The sequence below is a fragment of the Haliotis rubra genome, unplaced genomic scaffold (assembly GCF_003918875.1).
Source record: "Haliotis rubra isolate DU_JTF1 unplaced genomic scaffold, ASM391887v1 Scf936, whole genome shotgun sequence".
NCBI classification, from domain to species: Eukaryota; Metazoa; Mollusca; class Gastropoda; order Lepetellida; family Haliotidae; genus Haliotis; species Haliotis rubra.
In genome coordinates this window covers 171,066-196,509 of record NW_025767675.1, presented here as the reverse complement: position 1 = coordinate 196,509, position 25,444 = coordinate 171,066, and the positions used below count along the sequence as shown (strand labels likewise).

Genomic DNA, 25,444 nt, shown 5'->3' with positions numbered 1-25,444 from the left:
CACTTCCCCCGGCATACTTCTTCCGTTATCCGCTACATCTTATATTGAGCATGAATCTGTGCCACACTTGAATACAATTCCCCCGGCATACTTCTTCCGTTATCCGCTACATCTTATATTGAGCATGAATCTGTGCCACACTTGAATACAAATCCCCCGGCATACTTCTTCCGTTATCCACTACATCTTATATTGAGCATGAATCTGTGCCACACTTGAATACAAATCCCCCGACATACTTCTTCCGTTATCTGCTACATCTTATGTTGAGTATGCATCTGTGCCACACTTGAATACACTTCCCCCGGCATACTTCTTCCGTTATCTGCTACATCTTATGTTGAGTATGCATCTGTGCCTCGCTTGTATACAATTCACCTGCGCTACTTGCATGTTCCGCTCAATTGTAGCACTTATATGTCTTGTTTACCTGCGTTATTCATGTAGACACTTAATATTTGGCGTTGTGTTACTTACCTGTGCAGTTCAGCCCTGCCTATTTATTCCTTTTCATCCATGCCAGTTACCTGTATTAAATCATATTGGTGCAGTTCATCAGTGTCTCTACACGATTAGTCTATGCCCGTCACATGTTCCGCTCATCTCTGGGTAGCGCTTAATTAACAGTAATTAACCATCACACGTAACATTATTAAACATAATTGTGGACTATTGTTACAAGGCCTTTTAAAACTAAGTGACTTATTAATATAAATATTAAAATGCGTCACTGTCATAATAGCAATAACATACATCATGGTATCCCTTCCCATTGCAATGTAAATAACTCGATATACCTTGAACTTTTTAGATGCCTCACAAACGAAATAGCCACATGCACGGGAGATAACACTGCTGTACAGAGCGCCATCGGTGCCTTTGGCTGCGACGGTATGTATCTCTTTTAAAGATTCAGCTATCCTATTATGCCCCTAACAAACCAAACACCATTATGTTTCTTGGCTTGCAAAGGACTATATACCCGAGCTCATGGGGTTCAAGAAAGTGAATACTTTGGTCCCTCCTCAGCTATTAAGCTGACATCCTTGTACTACAATAGAAATACTGTACAAAGTGGTCATGGACTTTGTTCAAATTCACTTACTTCAGTGCAATTAGCTCGCTACTGATACAAAGAACACGGGCCATGACTCAGGTACTTGAATAGTAGTGAGATTAGTTTCACGCCGAACTCAGCAATATTCCAGCTATATGGCGGCGGTCTATAGAAAATCGAGTCCAGACAATCCAGTGATCAACATCATGAGCATCGATCTAAACAATTAGCGTGCGTCAACCAGCCAGCGAGCCTGACTACTCAATCCCGTTAGTCGCCTCTTACGACAAGCATGGGTGGCTGAAGATCAATTCTAACTCGGATCTTCACGGGTGGTTTGATTAGTAGGATAACATCTTTATACCTACAAAATGTATTTTTTGTCTTTGATCGATGATGTTTTCTTCAAAACAAAACATGTAGGTCTTCATATATTGCAAATTGTGCATTTGCACCAGAGCAAATATGTTCACACGTTTTCACATTTTTTAACCAAATGTTCATGTCAATACCTACAACCTCTTTATAACATACAATATATTGTCTTCAATACTACCCACACTTTGCTAAGGATCACAAAAATTCACAACCTTACTTAAACGTAGATTTATAATTTGAAATTCCATCCATTTAAAACTGGATAAATGAGAATATGGTAAGCCTCATTAGGCAAATAGTCACTTTAAACTAACCTTATGCACCTGATACACGAGTAACCATAAAAATGTTTTTCATGGCAGCAATCAATCATTTTCCAAATCTTGGAACGAGTCATTGGCAAATAAACAACACATGTCAATAGCAGGTATGGGATCCACAAGATGCCATGAAATACTGAAACATGGGATCCATGCTTACGATAAACTTAGGTATTTTAACCAAATTTGACCTCACATAATAGATTTCTGTTGAATCCATGATTTGATCCTCAGCAAAGTGTGAATAGTACATATAGGTATATAACATTCTTCTTCATACGTCACATGCAGAATATATTAATTTTGAATGCTACATAGATAATTGCTTTTTGCATTCTGTGAATGTCAAAGTTCAGTTAACTTTTTGTCTTCAAATGGACGTTGCGTTTGTGAAAATGCAACTGTTTTAAAATTGTTATTTTTTATTTCTTTCAGGATGTCGATTGTTCACATCCCTGCCTCTCATCATAGGGGCACTTGTGGTCCTGCTGGCCTCCCGTTACTGAAGGCGGGTGTAACGCCAGTGCTTCTACATATCGTAGCAGATGTCCCTTCACGATATAGATGACCTACGACTATCATGTTTGAGCAATCTCAATTTCTTTTGTACATTCTTTACACAATCTCACGCCAAATGTTATGATCTACAAGCAATTCCCAGGTTGTCCTATAGCTAAACCTAATACATTGTTGTATTTACGAATGTAGGAGAAGTTCATTACAGTCAATTAAATATTATTTAAACTATTGTTTTGTGTTTAAATTACATTTACAGATGGGAAGAGTGAGGGAATAGGTTTATATGAGCCACAGATCCATTGTGGAAGTTACGGAATGGCTGATGAGCGCCATCTCCTTGGCTACACATTTATAGCCGTGTAAGTAGAGGTATACCGAACTTGTGTAAACTTAGTGCCATAATGATCAATGGATAGTACTTGCTTATGACATCAAACTTGACCAAGTATATACTTATAGTCAGTTTTTAGTAGTACTAATACGATCAATAAGAGTAATGATAATGCACTGACTTGAGACAAAGACAATCTGGCGCCCAGAGCTAAATACTCGAAACCAGGTCACGTTTGCTGCGACATTCCTTTCTTGGTCCTTTGAGATAGTTGACTGGACAAAGCAAGACGTGCAGAGTCTTGACTAGAAGGACGATGTCTCCTTCCTCGCTCAGTAGTTCGACTAATGTTTAGGCTCCCCATGATATAATTTTATTATTTCTCTGATGATTGTTTGGTGAGGCATGTCAAGATTCATGCTGAAAGCAAGGACGCCCATAGCTAGTTTCAGCGCGCCAAGATTGTTGAACAGGATATCAATGTTGAAGCTGATATTTTTTATGGCAATGTACTAGTAAACGGAAAGCGATGGCTGTAAATCAGGGGATGCCATTCACCAAGTCGGTAATTTAAGGAGAAACATTTTGGGAAACCACTGCACGCACCGTGCACATATCCAGAATAACAATCCAGCAGTCTACATTGCCAGGATGAAGTGAAACAGAGGGCTTCCTTATTGCGGGGACGTGGGTAGCATAGTGGTTAAAGCATCTGCTCGTCACGCCGAAGACCCGGGGGTAATACAGATGGGTAATATGTGCGAAGCCCATTTCTGGTGTCCCCGCCGTGATATTGCTGGATCATTGCTAAAGACGGCTTAAAACCCAACTCACTCACTTATTGCTTGCCTGGACCTGTGATTCTTACAGAGAATGTTTAACATGAAATATTCACTTTTTAATGAATTCACTGAGACTGTTCAACACCTTGTTAATGGATGTCCTTCCTTGGCACAAACAGCGTATCTTAAACGACACGAAGGCATGACGTTGTTTATATTACAATATATGACAGTGGCATCGGCCGCGGGGTCAACCCATGGTGCGACAATGAACATGTCATGGGCGTCATGGAAAATAGACACTTTTAAAAATGGTTGGAACAGACCTATATACACCTAAAGAAAAATCCATGCCAACAAACCTCATGTTCTCCTTTTTGATAAAGCTAATGAAATTATTCATGCTTTTGATTTTTCTGTCCCGTTTAAAAGAAATGTGATTCTGGGAAAGCATGCTAAATATGAGGACCTCATCTTTAATGTCTCACTTGCGTCCTACATGCACTGTCGTTAGATTCCTCGTTGTTCTCGATGCCCTTGGTTTCGTATTTCCTGATCTCTTGGAGCAGTTCAAGAGCATGACCACGTCCTCCCCCGGGAGTACAGCTCTTTGCCCTCTGACTGGTAATGCTGAAGGCTGCAGTGTTGGGGAGTCTCCATTTTGTCCGGAACGTTCTCAGTTCGACACAGCAACGCTTCCTTTGTGAAGCTCCATTCGCTGTCAGGGCTGCCCGCAGACGGGCAAGGGCCATGAGTTGAATCATGTGAATATTAGTCAAACTAGCCTGACTGAGTGACATTAGTCAATATAGTTCCTATAGTTTACAAAAGGGAAGTCACTCTCGTCAATGAAACGCAGCTTTCCCATAGACTTCCGTGACCGAAACATGAGTCTCATTAACCTATTCAGACAATGACCTACTTTTCAGCCGATTCGAATTTTGTCGTGCTGCACGACGTGTTTGCAGGGATTAGAAGGAGCGTAGTTTTGCAATATACAAGTGATTAGATGTATCAAATAATACTGATGAATACTTACGTATCCAGTTAAATGAATTGGTCTAAAAATTCTGGACTGGTTTTTGTACTAAGTTGCGCAATAGGACGGAACCCAGTCAACAGGAAACGAGACTGTTGTGTAATCAATGTTTTGACTTGCGTGTTTGTGTGTGCGTCTCTCTCTCTCTCCCTCTCTCCCTCTGCAGACAGTCCAGGGATCAACAGCATGAGCATCGATCTACGCAGTTGGGATGCTCTTTACAATGAGATGCTTATACATTTTTGTAACTTAATAATGTTTAATGTATATTACATGTCTTTCGGGAAATAAAATACTGTTTAAATCAGATGCTTATACATAAGTTCAGAAAACTAAATTCTTATTGATCATAACAAACAAGCAATATTTACAGCCACAGTCAACTTAAGTCATTTTAGTATAAGCTAAATCAGTGGTATTTTCAAACACGTTTCACATGTTGGCAAAATAGGCACAAGAAACAAACGTGTCCTGGCCTTTCTTTGTTACCGCCAGGAGACGATTGCTTCGTGTGCCTGTTTTGCCGGCATGTGAAACTTGTCATGAAATAACGCTGATATCGCTACGAGATAACTCGTAGTGAGAATCTAGGTCAGACAATGATACTACGAGTATACTCGTGGTGGCAGTCAACGTGTTAAACATGTTATTCATCCACCCCTGTTACAGAGCATTGACCAGACAATGTAGTTTTAATATTGTTTCTATGTTCAGAAGTCGCAGCATGTCCAGCTACGTTTAAGCATAAAACACTACTTGAATCACAAATAACCAAACTTTTGAACAAATTAACTCTTTCACGTGATCTGTGTATTCATTACCTCCACAGAATTTCTGCATTAAAATAGAATATTTCGTCTTCGTCAACAGTGACAATCCTGTTTCATGTCAAAGTAACCGAACCTTTCAGCATGATACATGTTTCAATAAGACATATTTGAAGTTAGCGACTTGAGCGACTACTTGTTGTTAAAACGGTTCCTTAAGATGAATGAGTAACTAAGCGTATGGATTGTGGAAAAGGATGAGTCATTGGACTATGAATAATTTATTTTCAAATAATTGTAAAATAAAATAATGGCTTTACGGTTTAGATGACTAATTCACAAGGAAGCAGACAAACTTAATGTATTCGCATTTATCAAGCATGGTGACTGATCAGGTGATATATGAAACTTTAACAGGAAGGTAAGGACTAATTGTGAATACTGTCAAGCATAAAGTGTAATATGAAACATATTTTCAACGTTTATAGAAATAAAAGTTTAGATTATAGACTTCATAAGCACCTATTCGCTTTTCTAAAGAACGTTCATTGATATACAGGTAGATAATGATATATATAGTATGACCAGAAATTATTGAGAATTTTAGGAATATGTTTATTTGGATTTCTAGTATAAACAACCTTGACCAGCTATCAAGTGCATGGTTTCATTCAAGAGAGACAACTCCGTTAATCCTTTTTCATTAGTTTGTGAAGAGTTATCCCCCTTTGTTTACTTGCTAGCAGACGACATTTCCAGTGATCCTCAGTATGGATGATTATGAGAAGAGGAAGTTGATTTTAGAGTATTAAAACAAGGACATCAGATCAGCTAAAGTGATTTCAAGTAGAACAGGCATACCTTTGTCCACTGTTTATCGTGTTTTGAAAAATATTGCAAATGGATATGGCACTGAGCACCAGGGAGGCGCAGGTAGGCCCTGAAAATTGACGGTCAGGAGGCGGCTTGGTATTCTTGTTTCTAAAAACAAACGAAGGAGTTTAGAAAACTTAAGGCTGGATATGATTGATAGAGGAACTGTGGCTGTCTGTAAGGAGAACAATTAAAACTGAGCTGCATGCAATGGGTTGGCAGAAAAGTCAAGGAATTCCATCACCGATCATGAAACCTGAACAAAAGGAGCGAAGGTTGGACTTGTGTTTACAGCATAGAAATTATAACTGGGACAATGTGATTTTCTCAGATGAAAGTTCTGTGTGGCTGTTTCCTAATACACTGAAATTCTGGACCAAACAAACTGAAAAACCTTTGTATCAGCGCCCAAAGTACAGTCCGAAATTTAGCGTGTGGGCTGGCATATCTGTGTTAGGGGCAACGCCCCTCTGTCTATTTGAAGGGAATATGAACAGTGAGCGGTACACAGATATTCTCGAGGGACATTTACTTCCATCTGCTCACGTGTTCTATGGAAATGTTAGGATTTTCCAGCAGGACAACGACCCAAAACATCGTTCAAAGCATTCACAGGCCTGGTTTCGGACCGAAAATATGACATTATGAGATTGGCTAAGCTATAGCCCAGACCTAAATCCAATAGAAATGTTTGGGGACTTATGAAGGAAAGTGTCAAAAAGAAAAATCTGACAAATATTGCTGAAATGAAAGAAGAAGAGGTGGTCCGATATTGGGACAGCATGGACCACAACTTTCTAACTTCTGTGATCAGTAGTATGCCCCGCCGCATTGAAGCCTGCATTGCTGCCCATGGTGACTTGACAAAATACTAACTGTTCACCTGTCTTCGAATCTGGAGTTATGTTCTGCTAATATTCACATATAATACGTGAGTAATGAGTGATTTTTTTTAAAAATTTACAATCTTAAATTCTCAATAATTTCTGGTTGTACTGTACTACTGAGTAGCACTAACGTCTAGGTGTTAACATATGGATCATCCTGTTTCTTCCTGAATGGCTTCACCACAATGCTGCAGTGATAAATATTTGACAGTGTAGACGACTGATATGTTCAACAGCGGAAAGTACAACAAAATACCATAGTGGTGTTTGTAAAGCAACTTTTAGTGCATTTTAACATTTTTCTTCTTTTTAGTTTGACTGTAACCTTTCCTAAATCTTAGTTTACAAACTTTCATCCATTCACAATGAATAACGAATTTATAAGCCACACAACAATCAATTATAACTTTCACTTTTCAAAATAAGGTAACTTGTTTTAGGATAGAAAAACATCTGTTTTAAACATAAGCAATTATCCTAATTAAAATACGGAAACTGGTAATGTCAATGATGTTTTCGTTTTTGAAATATTAAATGCTTGCTCTAGCAAATATAAAGGTTATTTCTTGGAAAGAGTTTAGAATTTCATTTCAGACAAAATTAACTGGTAAAAAAACAGGGTGGTGCTTATTTTATGCACAGATGTATACATTTACTCAGTCTCTCTCCTCAGTACACGGTGACTAAGACTGTCCAGGACAGGGCAAGCTCTTTACCAAGCGTGGAACTACAACGATCGCGAACGTTCTGCGGACTTTCAAACCCGCACCACTTTGCTATTACTGACGGTATCTTTTTAAGGTGTTCCAGCCTGCTCCGGCCAGGCACATATCACCTGTTCCGACACAATATTTCTAATTCGTTTAAAGTTACACCATGCCATGGTCTCGAGTTGTATCTCGTGATTGGAGAATTACCGTAAACTACCCATCGGCGATTCACCCTTTAACTGTTATCCTTCCATTTGTCAGACATCCCAATAGTCAGACAGGTTAAAACAACAAACCATCTGGTTGAGTGCACAGCTAATCCCCTGCCTGTTACCTCTTAATGAAATAGGACTGGCCCATAAAACAAATAACAGAATATAACTTTATTGAACTCAGTCCGATATCATTGGCATATGAGGTACAACTGAATAAATATTGTGGCGGAATAGTAGTTAGCCGGAAGATTTAACAAATTTCATGATATATTTACAGAATTTAATGAGATGAATTTTCATAACAGATATCATTTTACATGTAAAGAGTTATTTAAATTTTAACATATTTGGTCTGATTATAAAGGAAGCTTGTATATACATTGATCTTTCTTTTCTAAAACATTTGGATGTAAGAATATAATGAAACTCGTCACCCACATCATTCATACAACATAATTTACATTTTCTTTCATTTATTGGTATGGTATTCCATGTTCCTTCTTCAACTGGTAAATGGTGAGATGAAGTACGGAAATGGAGTAAGGGGATAACTTTGTTAAACGGTAGCGACGTTAGACAATTTTCAAATTCAAATTGAAATTTCAAAAGAGAATGGAATTTTCCACCTCTGAGCCTCTGAGTATGAAGATTACATAAAATAGAATATAGGATTGAAGATAACTAAGATTAATTGTTTGTAAACAATTTAGACCAAAACGTTAACATATGAGTTTAACATCAACAGAAAGTGGGACTCTACCTAATTCACAATACAGCATATGTAGCGAGGTACATTTCTCCACATAAATAAAACTCTTCTCATAAAACATATATGTACATTTTCAATTTGTTTCAAATTAACATATCCACACATTTCACGACCGTACAGCAAGATTGGTTTCACCATTGAATCAAAGAGATATAGTTGTCATGGTATCGATAAGTATTACCTTACCAGCGCCTTGAGCATGCACTAGTGCGTGGTCATGTGCGCTATTGAAATATCCTATAATAATAATAATAATTACCTTAGACTTCTGCGTAAAACAAAATACATGGCTTTAGTAACTTACTGACAGAGATTTGATCAAGATCATTTGACTGACTGACTGACTGAGTTTAGTTTTACGCCGCTTTTAGCAATATTCCAGCAATATCACGGCGGGGGACACCAGAAATGGGCTTAACACATTGTGCCCATGTGGGGAATCGAACCCGGGTCTTCGGCGTGACGAGCCAACGCTTTAACCACTAGGCTACCCCACCGCCCCAAGATCATTTGAATGAACATTTTCTATCAAAAATATATCCAAGATATTTATACACAATAACAGTTTTCCTTAGGTTCAACTAACTGGTTGAAATATCCAATTGGGACATTCACATTTATATATGGGTGTTGCCCTATTTAATACCTAGTCCAGTGTCTGACATTTGGGATGTCTAGCTAATGGGACGTCTAACTAGTGAAACCTTTAACTAATACTTGAAGAGTCTTTTAGATTCTGTTACTCCCAGTCATTATGTTCTATGTCCCTTGATTAATTATCAAGCAGTGATAGCATCAATACTATCACGAAATAACCGCAATTCTCAATAATGGGTTTGTCATACTGTTCCTGTTTAAAAGATACATTATATCCTTATAACAGTAACACTGTATTTGATATATGCATTAAAGACAACATGAAGTACTTACAAGTATATGACGAGGACTACAATGATGAGCACCAGAATACCACACACCACAGCCAAGGCTGTCACAGTATCCTCACTGTTGCCTGAAACATATGTGAATTGCAATACGTTCAAAAATGCGTGGAGTCTTAAGGACGTCAGCTTGCGTATGTTTCAGTTCACTGTTCCAGTATAAAATTAAGCGTCATGACTTGGGAGAATCCTGATTGTGGACATCGGATGTTGGCTTTGATTATCAGTGCAAAGAATATTAGTGGTATAGCCTGTTCTGTTGGAAACACCGTAGGGACTTCCTCAAGGAATGACCATGACCACACGTACTTTTACATGGTCGCAGCCATCACTTTATTAGCAGGGGACATTACTCTGTCCTTGACATACCACTACTAGAATAACCCTACATAGCCCAATCTTTTACTCCATTAGAATTACTGTATTATAGTATTTAATATTGAGGTGGTTTTCACATTATATTCATAAGAGGCGATGTACGGGATCGGATGGTCAGCCTCGCTGACTTGGTTAACACATGTCACCGTATAGCATTTGCATAGATCGATGCTCATTCTGTTTACGGATGTATTGTCAGGTTCAGACACGACTATTTATAGATCACCGCTATTTAACTGGAATATTGCTTAGTGGGTTAAACAACAAACAAACAAACCTGACATTCAGAGATTATCATATCTACCAGTGTATGAAATAAGTCCCGTCCGACAGCCTGAGACGGTCTAGATTTCTGAAGGACGGTCTTAATTTACAGCCTGATGGTCTGGTAAAATTTTTAGATGTTCCATATATCGGAGTAAATTCACCATATTTGGTCTGGTTAAATCCATTTTGATGTCTGGATGGATTTGGGGATTATTTCATACAGTGTATCTACCACTGTTTAAATTGTATAATACTTGTTTATTTTATTTGGCACATCCTCCGACGCCATCGCCAGCGGTTGAAAGGAAGGTGTCAATCCTGCCGGATACTATACATGTATGCCAGGGTTAGTGTAAGTATAACTTGTTATTGTTGTTATGTTGTTATATTGTACTGACAATAAAAGGGAAACTTTAAAATACTTTGATAAACATGTATAAATTTAAATAAGATGTGTGATAATTTAGCTTTTGTTCTCTCCATCATTGATGCTTCTGATATGACTTTAAATTTTCACACATTCACTTCCAGTTACATATATTGTAATAATCGAACACGTGCAGCTCATTCAAATATTGTTTACATTGATAATGATAAAAGTCCTGAAAACGACAGAAAGTTCAGCATTCAGATCAAACTGAACACTCGAATGTACAATACTGCAAGCTGGTGGTTGCTTAAATTTAATATATGTTAGACTTGCGCTGGAAGGCAACGTTTACGAATGTGATTAAAATAAGATTCCGTCTTCTTGGTGCTTGTTTGTGTTCGCGCCTATAAGATAAAGACTTGATGTAAACTGCCCATAAAAAATTAAAACTCACTAGTGTAAATGTAGCCACTTACTTCAGTCAACTAGATTTTGCAAAATATTCTATACAGTTTAAGGGTACTGTTTACAGATGAACTCATGTATAGTAAAACAAATTCGTAACGTTGAAAAGTTTATTGTCATGAGTTCAATAAAAGATGAAACTCAGTGAAAATTCGCGAATTCTTAACAAAACTTTACACCAAAACACAACTGTTCATATGAATGATATTTGCACAGACTTTTCAGCAAGCTGATGTATGATCCTCGAACAATTCATCTGCATAAGGTTTGCAGTTGGTTCCCCCAAGTTAGGGGAGAAATTCATCTTCGATGTAACCACATGTATATACATAACATATAGTGAGTGTTTTAAGTGAGTCTAAACTTAAGATGGGTAGTATATGACTAGGTAACAACAGATTACTGTCATTCAGTTATAGTGGTTTGTACTAAAACTCTTCTGGCCAGATGTAATTCTCACTATATCGACATGAAACTACTAAACTACATAGAGTGTGTGTAGTTACAAGCGATAGGCGATAGACCAATATCGTGTGTACACACCGTGAATAATACCTAATTGCGTATATTTACTTGTGTCTGTTGCTGAAGCTACTGTTGATACCATCGTTGACTTGGAAGTCCACTGTGTTGATATATTCCCTTGTCGAACGAGTAGTTTGTCCACGCGTAGATGTAACGGTCGTAAAGGACGCTGCAACTTGAAAATCTTTAGCAGATGTAGTTCCAAGGAAGGTAGATAAATCATGTATATGGTAGCTTTGTTTCTTTCCATTTATGTATTATCTTTTCGAGGACATTTTTAAATTTGTTAAATGAACTGGTGCATCCCTGCTTGAAAAGGTGTAGATACATTAATTAGGCTACTTTAAATGCATTGATGATGCTCCGCAGTGAAAACTTGCTCAAATAGCGGTCGACCACACAAGTTAATGAACCATGCCTTTCAGAGACGTTCACACTGAAACAGGCCAACACACTACAATTGCATGTATGGGGGCAAATATCTCTGTAAGCAGCATAAAACATTTGAAGTATAACGAGGGCCAAAAAAAACGCAAGAGTACACTCACCAATAGTTGCAGATTTTCCCCGTGTCGTTGTTTCAGTTGTTGGTGTGTCCGAAGTACTTGGACCTGATGTACTCTGTGAACGTGGCGGCTGCTGTGTTGACGTAGCCGTGGTTGATGCATCCAGTATTTCTCTGCTGATCGTTATGTTCATTCGGCCTGAATCTTTGAACAAGTTATTGTTACAACAGTCACTAAGTCCGTGTTTACCGTTAAGAGATACGATTTCTGCAAGTGGTGGGAAATCAGCAGAAAATAGAGCCACTAAGGGCCATATGTAATGTAATTAAGGAGGAATAGGACGCAAGATACATTACTGTGAATACTGCTAAATATGATTTTGGCATAAATGTATTAATTGATGGCTACCTGCAACACGTATCCATACATGTGATCCATTCTGATTATGGTTATCGTAGACTATAACTATTTCGGCAGCTTGTCCCGGTAATAACCTGTTGTAATGGTGCACGTTCACGTTTGTCAAGAGTTGTCTCCCGTCACCTGAGATGTTAAGCATCCCTGACCTCATCCGCTCCTCTACCAATATTACTTGTATAGTCTGCCCTGTGATCCTAACAACACAGCTGCTGTTCACACCGACGCTGTCAGGGAAGCCGGGAGAATGGAGGTGCACCAACCCGTTTACTGTTGTTGTGACTGAACCACACATGTTCATACTATCTGAAACACAATGCATATGACAAGTAGTAGAAGGTTTGTATTGGGTTTCAAATTTGAGACATACGTTATGGGTCACATAAGAGAAGAGAGAATTGCTCACACGCATGTTCGATTTTGCTTTGGCTTCATGTTGATCAAGGTTGCTATGAAGAGAACTAGCAGCTCAAATTGAAGATCAAACGCTCATAAATTACTGTCAATGTTACTAATATGCATTGTTACCAGGATAAGGATGTTCTGTCCTACTGGCAACACTAACATAAAAATCTAGATTACAGTTGGCATGAAATTCAACGATAGTCAAAGTAAAAGCAAAGTTTTTAAAATTCGCATATGAATTAGTAGTTGACAGCTTCCTGCGGTCGGTGTTTACTTATATATTGCTGATGACAAAGTTTTGGGTTTTTGTTTGTTTGTTTTGTTGTTGTTCTCTTTTCATATTTCATGGTACAGGGAAACACGTATTGATAAGTTTCTTAATAGTACATTGGTATAGGTATACATGTATACATATGACTTGACTTGACTGAAAATGTACAATTGGCAGGATTATTTTCCAAGTAAAATATTGAGAAAAGTATATATTATAACGTATTTACTAAACGCGACACGCGACAATGCGACAACGCAACATTTTGATGGAATGTCGCGTTGTCGCATGTCGCGTTTTGTTAAAATATTGAGTACAGTATGTATTATAACGTATTTACTAAACAACGACATGCGACAATGCGACAACGCGACATTTTGATGAAATGTCGCGTTGTCGCGTGTCGCGTTTTGTTAAGATATTGGTTATAGTATGCATTATAACCACAGGAGTTCGAATCACTGTTTGGACATTATTTTTTACAAATATATATCTAGGCTTTTGCAATCGTATATTGTTTTTTGTTTGTTTTATGATTAACCTATATTTCAAAATTGAACGAAACGAATTCTATCGCTACACTCATTACATAAAATACTCAAAGGGTGATCCTGGCGATGCTCAAAACCTTATCGAAAACCGGACAGCCCGACTATTTTAACGTGCGGTTCAATCAAAACGTACTTTGTTTTGAGCTTGTAGGTTATTCTTTTACCTTTCTGCTCGGGGCGGTGGGGTAGCCTAATGGTTAAAGCGTTGACTCGTCACGCCGAAGACACGGGTTCGAATCCCCACATGGGCACAATGTGTGAAGCCCGTTTCTGGTGTCCCCCGCCGTGATATTGCTGGAATATTGCTAAAAGCGGCGTAAAACTAAACTCAGTCAGTCAGTCAGACCTTTCTGCTCATTGTATTCAATTTGAACACTGACCCTCGCATTAGCACTACCCTCTGCTTTGAACAAACGTCTGGCCTCTCTTCGGTAAACATCGACAGTTTCCGTAAATCTTTCAGTGTACGAAAACGTTATTTATGCAGGTTCGAGACACGAAAGTCGTTACAATAACAAAGACCCCATTTTCAACACCGACATGTGCGTGGATATTTCGTGTCAGCTCGCTATTGTGTCAAAATCGTACACATAAAACATGGATCTGAACGACCACATTGATTGAATATAGTTAGCATCTTTATTTTAACATAGTTGATGACGTATAAATCCGATGATTTGGTCCCATTTTCTCCTGTTGTATGCTGGAACTAAACTGAACACCAAGTAATAGTAACTAGAAAATTGTTGTTTACCACATTATGTAATCAATAATAAATAGATCTAATACATGTGTAACACATCACTGATTAATTCAACCATTTATTTTTGACAATGTATGTGCTTTCAAAAAGGGAATAATAATAATAAAGAAGAATATATTTATTATTTTTACTCATTTTACATGTATCATTTCAAAATAACATCCATTTCTATTCTTCAATTTTGCATGAGGTTGATCATGGTGATGGAATAGACATAATGATCTTCAGTGACCATGGCATTACAACATCTGCGTGATGCCTGTTATTTTCTGGATATGTAAAATCACATGACTATGATAGAAATAAAACTGAATGTACCCCATTACCCATCCCACTCCAGATACGGCTACAGTTTTTTTTTATGTAATCGGAAAACGGACACATTATGGAATATAAATAGAAGGAATCAGATAACTGTTGATAGAACAATACCATGATAGTTGTAGGTTGTTAAATAATCATGGTTTAAAAAGGAGAATAAATATCTTCACTTTTCCCACATCTTGTGTTAACCACACATATTCAAATCCAAGTCTTAACAGAATATTTTTAATATGAGTAGCCCATGTGGTACAGGCAGAGTCATCCATTAGGTAGCCTTGGCAGTCTGCATTCATCGAAATGCAGTAGCCTGCACCAATACTTAATAGCCCTTGTGGTGTAGACAAGTTGGAGAGGGGCTGTGCCACATTCTCCCCAAACCATGCCATTGTTTTGAGAAAGCATTTATACATTTTATTCTGAACATCTTCAATAGTTCAAAAATAATGAGGTATCGTGTACCTCTGCACCATAACACACCATAGGAACAATCAAATAGTTGCAAACAACGATGTAGGCTCCTTGGCTTCAGTTCTATCTAGCCTATTGTGTCTGTCACATAACTGATGAAAGTAGTAATAGTTTTAGTTGATATGAACCTTTTTTCTTAGATTAGAAAATATCACTTGGGTATCATGAATCTCAAAACAGAAGAATCCTTTGTTCAAACATCTATCTTAATTACCTCTAACAATCATGAAGAAGATATGTACCAAACGGTGATACTTTTCACATGCACCGAAGAACAGAAACTAATCAGCTAACGTTTGAGATACATACGGCTAACTTTCATTGTGATCTCTAGAGAACATAGCAGCTAAAATGTGGAAAATATAATTTCACTTGTCCCTCTGTTACTGCAAACGTTAGTTATAATCCACACTAATAGCCCACTATTTTACATTACAGGTACATTTTGGTCGAAATCGGACGGTTGGTTTCAGAGTTACGGGTGTTTGAATTGTATTTGAGGGCTAGAAATCGCCCCAAATGCAGCCAGAACACGTTTTTGACATGGGAGCGAATCGTTGAAATGCAGCCGGGGTCGCGGGGGTCATGTTCCTTTTCATGTTCCTCAGTTGTTCTTCAGTCTACGGTCAAAACAATTAGTGTTCTGGAAATCAGTTAACAAATGTAACTGCCAAACGGTACATTTTAGCGACTTGACACGTCCAGGCAAAATTGTAGGCATTCCGATTGCGCATCTGCTCAAGAACTTTAGCACTTATTAGATAAGTAGTTTTGCACATACTTGCTTTTGAAATTGAATGTTTTAAAATTATTTTGAATTATCTGCCCTTTGCTATTGGGCCTAGAGCATTGAGATTTTAATGGGGAATATCTACACCTCGATGGGCATCTAGGTGACCTTTCTCAAGTGATTCTGTCAACTGGTGCTCTTTGTAGGGCTGGTACAAAATACGGCGGAATAATAAATAATAATAATAATATAAGTATCAACGATTACAATAGGTCTCCTGCTTTGCAGCAAGGAGCCCTTATAATCCGAACGATTACAATAGGTCTCCTGCCTAGAGGCAAGGAGCCCTAAATATCTTAAATAAATCTGGCATGGTATATTTCCAACTTTCTTTTAATATATGTACAATGTCATAATAGCCTTTTCAACCTCTACACCAAGTGTAGTTAGTGCTTTAGTCCGAATAAGGATAGGTGTTAACACAATACCCAGATTTCTATAAAAAGATACAATTTCTAAATACAAACCATACAATTTCAATCTAAAAAAAGTATCAGTAGTGAACTGGCTAACAAATTCAGGGCAGTCATTCTCCAAAATTCAATGTTAAGTCACAGATTATGTGTTGAACTATGTTTGTATACACAGCCCTAAAGTATAATAAAGTAACGCAAAAAGACTCCATTGCAGCATTTAATCAAACTTGTTAACTGCTGAATAATTGCTGATATCAAATTATAAGATTCTTAACATGTATCAGATCTATTCTAATATCAATAGGGTTATGATGCTCAAAATGATCAATATACATGTATACCAAATATATACATTAATACTGGCTTCAAGCAATAAAAACTACAGTACTCAGGACAAGTTTCATTGGTAAAAATCTCAAATAGCGGAATGTACATCTGTCTTAAAAGTTAATCTTCAAATATATGTACTTTTAAGGCAATGTATGTATTTTTATGGTAGTGTATAAGCATACTGATCAAACTGTGTATTTTCATATATTCATTTTAGTAAAATAGTGGGTTAAATTCATTGTGTTCAGCAGTATAATAGTGTGTGTTTTTATGTACAGATCATTTGATTCCCCATGTTTATTTTAATCTTAAACATTTCTCAATAATATTGGTAAAACCTTTTCATTTTGTTTTGCAAACCGATTCAGACAACATTCTTCCAAAAAAGGTGTGTACATGGATGGATCTTTTAAAATTTATTACAAATTATATGTACCAAAGTAACTCAAGATAAGGAATATATTATTCAGTATGATGGTACCGAGAGCCGATAATTTTACAAGCACACCCGCAGTTAAAAAAACAATGGTTTTGACATTATCAATTATTTCCGCAGAATACATAAGAAAAGAATTAGATAATAAATGGCTTTTTCAGTGTCGAAGCGTTAGGGCAGCAGACCCTTGGAACCAGGCTGAGCCGTTTTCTGTTTCCGAGTCCACGGAAACTGTCGATGTTTAACGAAGAGAGGCCAAACAGTTATTCGAACCCCTGTGGTTATAATACATACTATGGTCATTAGACAACGCGACATATCAAATGTCGCGTTGTCGATTGTCGCGTCGCAACAACGCGACATTTCATAAAAATGTCGCGTTGTCGCATTGTCGCGTGTCGCGTTTTATTAGTTAAGGCGGAATTTCAAAACTATTACAGGGATGATTATGTTTAGATGTTTTTAAAGGGCGAAGATACCCAGGGATCGAACTCAGAGTAATAATAAATGTGGCCGTGAAGTCTGTGGGTTAAGAGTTCTTGGTTAATGGAATGGATGTATTGAAACTGGCCATTTTGCTGAAAATTATTATGATTGAGTAGGTGTATGTTTGAAACGATACAAGTACATGTGTATCGCTGGGTATAGTATCGTATGAGAAAATTATCGATATATTGTGAATCATGACATGTGCAGGATTAATAATATAGGATTCAAATAGAATTGAAAAAACAGACATCACAACACATTACTGTAATGAAATACCTTGCTAATTTACCAAGTTCCCTAAACCTTGAGTGAGTGAGTGAGTAAAGAGTGGATGTGGAGTGGAGTGGAGTGGAGAGGAGCGGAGAGAGGAGAGGAGTGGAGCGGAGAGGAGTGGGGTGGAGAAGAGCGGAGGGGGGCGGAGCGCAGTGGTGTGGATCGGAGTGAGTGAGAGAGGGAGGGTTGGTTTCTGGCACTCCAAGGGTACGCAAGTCTGCAAAGCGATTTCATCGTTTCTAATATCCTAATGATAACAGTCCATTTGTATGGCGTTTTCCCAAGAAGAATATCACGTTCAAAGCCGACCTAAACTGTCTTTGAGGTGCTGGATGGTTAAGTGATATTACCAGCTCATTCTACCTGGTATCCATCCACTGCTGGCTGAACAGAGGCCGAATATCGGACATTCATCAGCGTCGGACAGGACTGTACCAAGAAACTCTGTCAGGTACCACACTGTCGAACATAGTGACCCCTTGGGGGACTTCACCTGATGTTTATGCCGATGTGGCCTGAATTTTAACAATATATTTTTACAACCTGTGAGCTTGATATGGGTGAAATGTTCAAAGTGATGAATGTGTATGGTGCTGAGATTCGAACCTTTGATCATAGTTATCTAATGTGACTAAGAGACAAAACCCTGCATAGCAAAATGCCTCGCCTTGAATGACAGGGCCACCGTTTGCCGTCATTACAATGAATAGTAGCGCTAATAATTTGTCTGACTGCTAAAACACACTTGATTGGCTAAACACATTTACAATATATAAAATAATAAAGCAACAATGAAAGATTTCCATTAAGTTCAAGAAAAGCAGCCCCCATTGCCATTACGAGCACTTCTTCATTGTGAAAACCATTGGAGGTAACAAAAGACCAGTGAAGTCTGAATTAGAGCATAACATTTTCTGCGCATGCGTAGACGAATTGACTTTCTACACATGCGCACCGGTAATCGAAAAGGGCGGCAACGCGACAATGCGACATATATTTTGTCGCATTGTCGAGTGTCGCGTTTTAGTCATATGTTATAATACATACTTTACTCAATATTTTAACAAAGCACGACACGCGACAACGCGACATTTCATCAAAATGTCGCGTTGTCGCATTGTCGCGTGTCGCGTTTTAGTAATTTCTTTAGGCTGTTTTTACACATCTTACATAGGGCGACGCGCGACACCGCGACATTTTTTGACCTTGAAAATTGTCGCTATGTCGCATATCGCCCTTTGAGGAATAAAAATATTTTTCAAAACGCGACACGCGACATCGCGACAATGCGACAAATTGGCGAAATGTCGCGTTGTCGCGATGTCGCGTGTCGCGTTTTAGTTAATGTTGCTTGAATTTGAGATGGAGACAACGCGACAATGCGACAACGTGACAATGTCCCTTCCAGGATTCCATAATTAAAACACTTATTTTGCAGTCTTTCACTGACACATTTTTCAGTCGTTGGTAGAGATGAGAATAGATGGTTAAGCTTAGGTAATAGAAGTGATTTAAGGACAGTATTTCTTCCATACACGGCTAAGGTACGAGCTAACCAAATATTCATTTCCCTTTCAATCTGAAATAGTTTTTCGTTGTAGTTTATTTCAACCATATTATCACCATCAATATCGAAATGTATTCCCAAAAGCGTGAAGTCTGTTTGTGACCAGTCGATATTTCATTCTTTACACATCTTATATCGGAATCTCTTTTTGGAGCCTATCCATATTAGTTTAGTTTTATCTACGTTGACTTTCAATCCTGAAAAACGGGCAAATAGTTCTAAAGTATTCAACACTGCATATAGGCTTTTCTCCGATCCATCTAATGTAAGAGTTGGATCATCTGCGAACTGTGATAGGAGATATGTTAAATTACCAGGTTTAATCCCCTTTATATTTTTGTTATTTCGTATCATGATACCCAGCATTTCTACACCCAGCAGAATGATGTACGGCGCTAATGGGTCCCCCTGGCGGCATCCACCACCCATTTTAACAGGAGCTGAAGCAAATACATTTACCAAGACTCTCGATTCAATATCGTTATAGAATGTTTCTATCCAATGTGAGATACTGGGTCCAAAATTTAAAAAAACTTTAATACCTTGCTGAGGTAGTGTCCATCTTACAAAATCAGCGAGAAGAAGTAGGCCTGGTATCTGGAAAGTTTCGGAGTATTCCATTAGGTCATATATAAGTCTAGTTACCTCGCCAATATATCTTCCTGTGACAAAACCCTTTTGGTCTTCATTAATAATACTAGGTAATACCTTTGTAATTCTGTTTGCAATTGCTGCGGCGCCAACTTTGTATGAGGTATTTAGCAGGGCGATAAGGCGCCAGTGTTTCAAAGATTTCTTAGGTGTATTAGTTTTAGGCATGCATGTTAACAAACCCTGTTTTGCGTGATCGATAACTTTCCATTTTTATACCCACAGTTTAATGAAGTAAAAACAAATTCGCCTAAATCTTTCCAAAAGAACTTAAGAAATTCTGAAGTAAAACCACCCGATCCTGTTCGTCGCCTCTTATGACAACGTAACACATGGTATAATTTGGATTATACTTTCTCAGTATAGTACAGATTCTAGTACTTTTGTTAGGTTGAGTCCCATCCCAGATTCGACCCCACACTCCCTGAGTCAAGCACTTAATCGGCAGCACACAAAGTCAGCCCACTCAGCCAGCGCTGCTTCCAAAACTTATAGTCTAGAGCACGGACTTTGTGTACCCCTCTGACAAGCGTAAATCAACCGACAGCTTTGAATACACAATGCCATTTCAAAAGTGGTCAAATGGTACACATGTACTAGAATCTGAGTGTACTTCACTGAGAAAGTTCAATCCCAAATGTAGCATGTCTTACTTTTGACACATGGTTTTGTGTATTCATTATGATGACAAGCATGTGTTGCTCATAGAGCAATGGTATTCGGTGTCAAAAATTGAAAGACGTCTACCGGAGGTATAGCTAGATGAATTTTTGGAAAGCTCGGAATCTCTAGTTGAAAGTGTCAGGCAACATGTCATTTTGGGTTGTTTCCATGGTAACCACACGATTTTAGAAAGACCGCTTCTGCTATATATAAATGGCTAAGTCATCACAATTTACCTATACATGTATTTAGTCAATGCTCTGAATGTTTCTGATACCACAAGTTTGCGTCTTCAATACATGTAACACGTCAAGGGCACAGGTCAAGGTCACCACAGTCGAATTGTAGCCGTTCTCGCTCAGAAGTCCATATAATTGTAATCTTGCATTTTGCGTAACTGATGCGTGCATTTTGCGTACAGGACCATGCATTTCGTATCGTAAGAAACGACAGAATGAACTTTCTGAAAAATGTAAATTATAGAAAGCATGCCCTTTAAGGCGTCTCAATGGTTACTATAATTTATGTATTTTTTGTTGCATTTTCCTTCGCCGAATCTCCATCCACAAGAAGTAGGAGGTGACAAATCTAACACGGCTGTGTCACCATACAAAGGTCGATATTCATAGAAGGTCAATAACATTCAAGCCTGATAGCGTCCTGTAATTATCAGTATATTGTGAGCGGAGCTCACTATAACATGGGTGCTGAGTATGAGGTTAGACGACATGCACGTCGAGACCAAATGTGTAAGAATGACAAATACCTAACGTGACAATCAAAGCCTTGATAGAAAACGCAGTATACCATGGTCCGCAATATGGTAAAGAGCTAGTGATCATAAGTTACGGAACACAATGCATAAATGACTACTGGGTTTAAATATTGACTCATACATGTAGGGAAAATGAATCATGGACTGACATTATTCATATAATTCCTTGTTGATGTTGTCAGTTTGATGTAGTACTAAGTATGGGTTAAATCACAAGGATCTGGTGTCTAATCGCTGAAATGGTTTTCGACATCGACGTTCGTCATGCGAAATCCACGTTAAGTATGTTCCTTGAGTCTTTCACACGTGCTTCTTGTTCTTTGTCATCTCGACTTATGAAATGCGTGGGCATATTCCAAGACAACGAAATAATCCACCTGAGACCAGCTCGAGCATATATATGCTTCACCGAGACAAGTACTAGCATCGCCTTCATCGACAGGGTTTGTTTCTATATTTTCGTGTCACACATGCGCATAATCCAGACAATAACATGACACGTATCAAATCAACCAAATATTTCATAACTGGGGCAATTATTAGTAAATAAATATTTCTGGTTCCCTTATAAAGATTTGTTCATGCCGACGAAGATATCGTTCGTAAGCCCCACTGGCGACACACGTTTTCGCTAAAAGATTGCACTTGATGGGGGGAATAAATACCGTCATTCCTACGTTGTGTCTTACTGACAGTCAGGTCATGCCCCGTCAACGACCAAAGTTACCCTCGATACAGTAGTACTTTACTTCAGCACTGAGCAGCATCGGTAATCCTGCAGTTGCTATCCGGCTGTGCATCAAGCATCTACACGTTTATGACGTTCATGGTAAATATTTACAATAATATGTCTATAATGGACTCAGTGGCTGATATTAAAGAAATCAATGTTTATGTAGATCTACTACAGGTGTCTCCAATGATCACCTTTGATACAGGTATACCTTATTGAAGTCTCACCTTTGATACAGTTGTACTTTACTTCAGCAGCAGCATCGGTAATATTACAGTTGTTGATGTATGGTACCTGCATGGCTTCATAACATGACTGTTTCCCATTACAATTGACAACCAGGCCAGACTGGCTGCTGGCGAGTTTCTTACTACACGACCCAGCAGATTTAGGACGACATGTCGCTGCATCTCCATCCCCATACACCTCGTGCACGACTTGTATCCATTCACCGGCAGAAGACTGAAGCTGTACTGTAAAGGTTTTCCACAAATCCTCTATACATCTGTTTCCAGTCCTGACACCTTTGAATATATTGAAACTCGTTCAGTCAAACATACTTGACAAAATATACTTGAATATATTGTTCCAATTGACGGTAAAACCTTATTTGTTTTGAAATAAACGATAAGTTTCGAAGCAAAGATGTAGCATCATCTTTGAAACATGAAATTCGGTGTGACTCAAATAAGACATAATAATGTTTTAATATAATGTATGAAACGGTGCATGTAAAGTATCCTTCAGTTCACAAAATTAGTGCGTATATATGCTGATAGGTAAACATTGCTTAAACGCTGCAGAAATGTGTAATGTTGTCTTAAATGTGATCAACTATCATTGTGATCAACTACACAGTCTGAGTCTAAGTCGGATTTGGACTTTGTTGTAAGAGGTGTCTCAAAGGTGTGTATCATACCACAGTTAATGTTTAAAATGGCTTGTGAGCTTTAGCATCCAGTGGCATGAAGGGCTTCTGACATTTGCGCGTCAGTCACAACAAATCACACGTACATAATGCGATATAAAATCATACGGCAACCGGAATTATGATGAAATAATCACATTACACCTACTGAAATACAGAATCCAAAGACACGTGTGTCTGTACCATTACTCACCATTTACAGCCAAGAAGAAATGTAGACAGATCACAAACGCCCCTTCAACATGCATGGCTGTTAGATCTCAGTCATCAGAAGTTCAATGCGTGCTTTCTGTACGTCCATGGATACAGAACATGTCGTCTCTGTTCAGGCATGCCGTTAAACTGTTGGATTCAAGTTGCCTCGTTCAAATTCACACACATCCGCCATTGAATACACAGGAAATGTAAACAACATTCGTCAATTCATGATTAGACTGCTTGTATATAATCACGCTGTCAGGTCGTCTTTGTCTATTTTCGTATCTGTGAATCCATTAAGTATTCCAAAACATAAACCTACAGTCGTTTCTATATCACATAGGCAAACCATAGCATTGAACCATAGTCTGAACAAACCCAAAGGAGTTACTGTTATAACCAGCACGATGAAATGAAGAACCGACTAACGTCAACAGGTCGCTAGGTGTTACTGATAGTTGAATGCACGAGTAAACGTCCCTCGAGGACGACCAGGTCTCAGGTATGAACAGGGAAGTAAAATGAGTGTGTTGTGACTATACATATAGAGCATGCTTTGAGTTGCGCCTGTCTATCTTGCCCCAACACACAACGTCACAATCGACTATGTTTTCTTGCTTCCTGATTCAACTAGTTTATCGGTTAGATTTGGACAGTAGTGGGGTGGGTGGTGGTGATGGGGCGTGATCTGATTACGTCAGTGAAGTGGGGTTTGTTTAATCATAAGTGTATTTCTTTATTTCAAGTGATGCACACAATCTTCCAACTGCAATTGAAGCTTTGTTAAAAGAGAGAGTTATCTTCCTTCAAGTGTATCATAAATACCACTCGATCATATGCACAATGCAATTGAATTATGCGGACATTGGCCAAAGGGGAAAGCTGGCAGTCTATTCAAGAAGGGGATACAGAGAAACAATAGTAATGTTGCATCAAACACCCGTAACTTTGTTAGCTAATAAAATAAAAATAGTAAGAAACAAAAGAAGTAAGGTTTCTAAGATAAAATGCCATGGTTTCGAGAACAGACAAGCGGTGTGTCTACTTCTACTGTAGTGTTCAGAAAGTGCAGATTTGCCGTTAATATTAAAGACTCGGCCACTTATTTTGTGTTATTATATTTTGTCTGTACTGATCACACGCATCAAGAGCTGTATTTACATTGTTTTATCATCCGGTTTACGCATGAAATGTAGACATGATATTATATTTAGATAATTTCTTTTGTATAAAGGCAGTAATACATGAGTTGCATGTCAGTAAAGTAATCGATTAGGTTTCTCTTCGCAATAAGAAAGTAAGAAAGTTTATGGATAACAACTTCTTGAGTGTTGCTTGACAACGGTATAAGAATCCATACCGAAACGTCGCATCATATATAATAAAGAAGTTGTATTCCATAAACTTTCTTACTTTCTTATTAGTCACCAACTTCTAAATGCCAATCAAACAGACTTTCTCTTAGCACTTGGACTATATTATAAATATAGACATGAGCTATACAGAACATCAACGTTTTCAGGTAACAAATAGCTTGATCGAAGACGTTTGCACTTGAAATACTGTATTTGTTTAAGATTACACTTCTTAGAGCTTAGAAAGGCATCTTCACTAACAGATCTGCCATTGTCAAAGCAATATTTGCACAGTCGTTCAGTGTATGGGATCGTCAGCATTTTGGGGATTTCGCAGTCGTAAAATGTGAATTTGAACGTACTTGCCACTGCATGCTTACCACTGCCAGCACTTTAAACAGTAAGTAGTATATAGAATAGGGGTACGAGATAAAGTCTGACAAAAAGCCATTGTAAAGCTTTATTTATCAAATAAAGCTTTTATCAGGCCCTAATCTCTTTCCGCTAGTGTGCATACCACTTTTGAATCCCCAGCCAACTTC

The 25,444-nt window shown here is 38.2% G+C and overlaps 1 protein-coding gene across 12 annotated transcripts in view; it reads right to left on the bottom strand.

The window, feature by feature from the left end:
• LOC124264670 (cell wall protein DAN4-like) overlaps positions 1-23,699 on the bottom strand; it is a 184,114-nt gene extending 160,415 nt beyond the window's left edge. For all 12 annotated transcript variants that reach the window (XM_046699408.1, XM_046699405.1, XM_046699411.1 and 9 more), the window contains exons 1-2: positions 23,543-23,699; positions 22,649-22,945 (exon numbers count right to left, since the gene is read on the bottom strand). In XM_046699408.1, coding sequence (XP_046555364.1) covers positions 22,649-22,945; positions 23,543-23,597 — 352 coding nt within the window. In that variant the 5' untranslated portion in view covers positions 23,598-23,699. The remainder of the gene's footprint in view (positions 1-22,648; positions 22,946-23,542) is intronic.
• Positions 23,700-25,444: the final 1,745 nt, after the last annotated feature.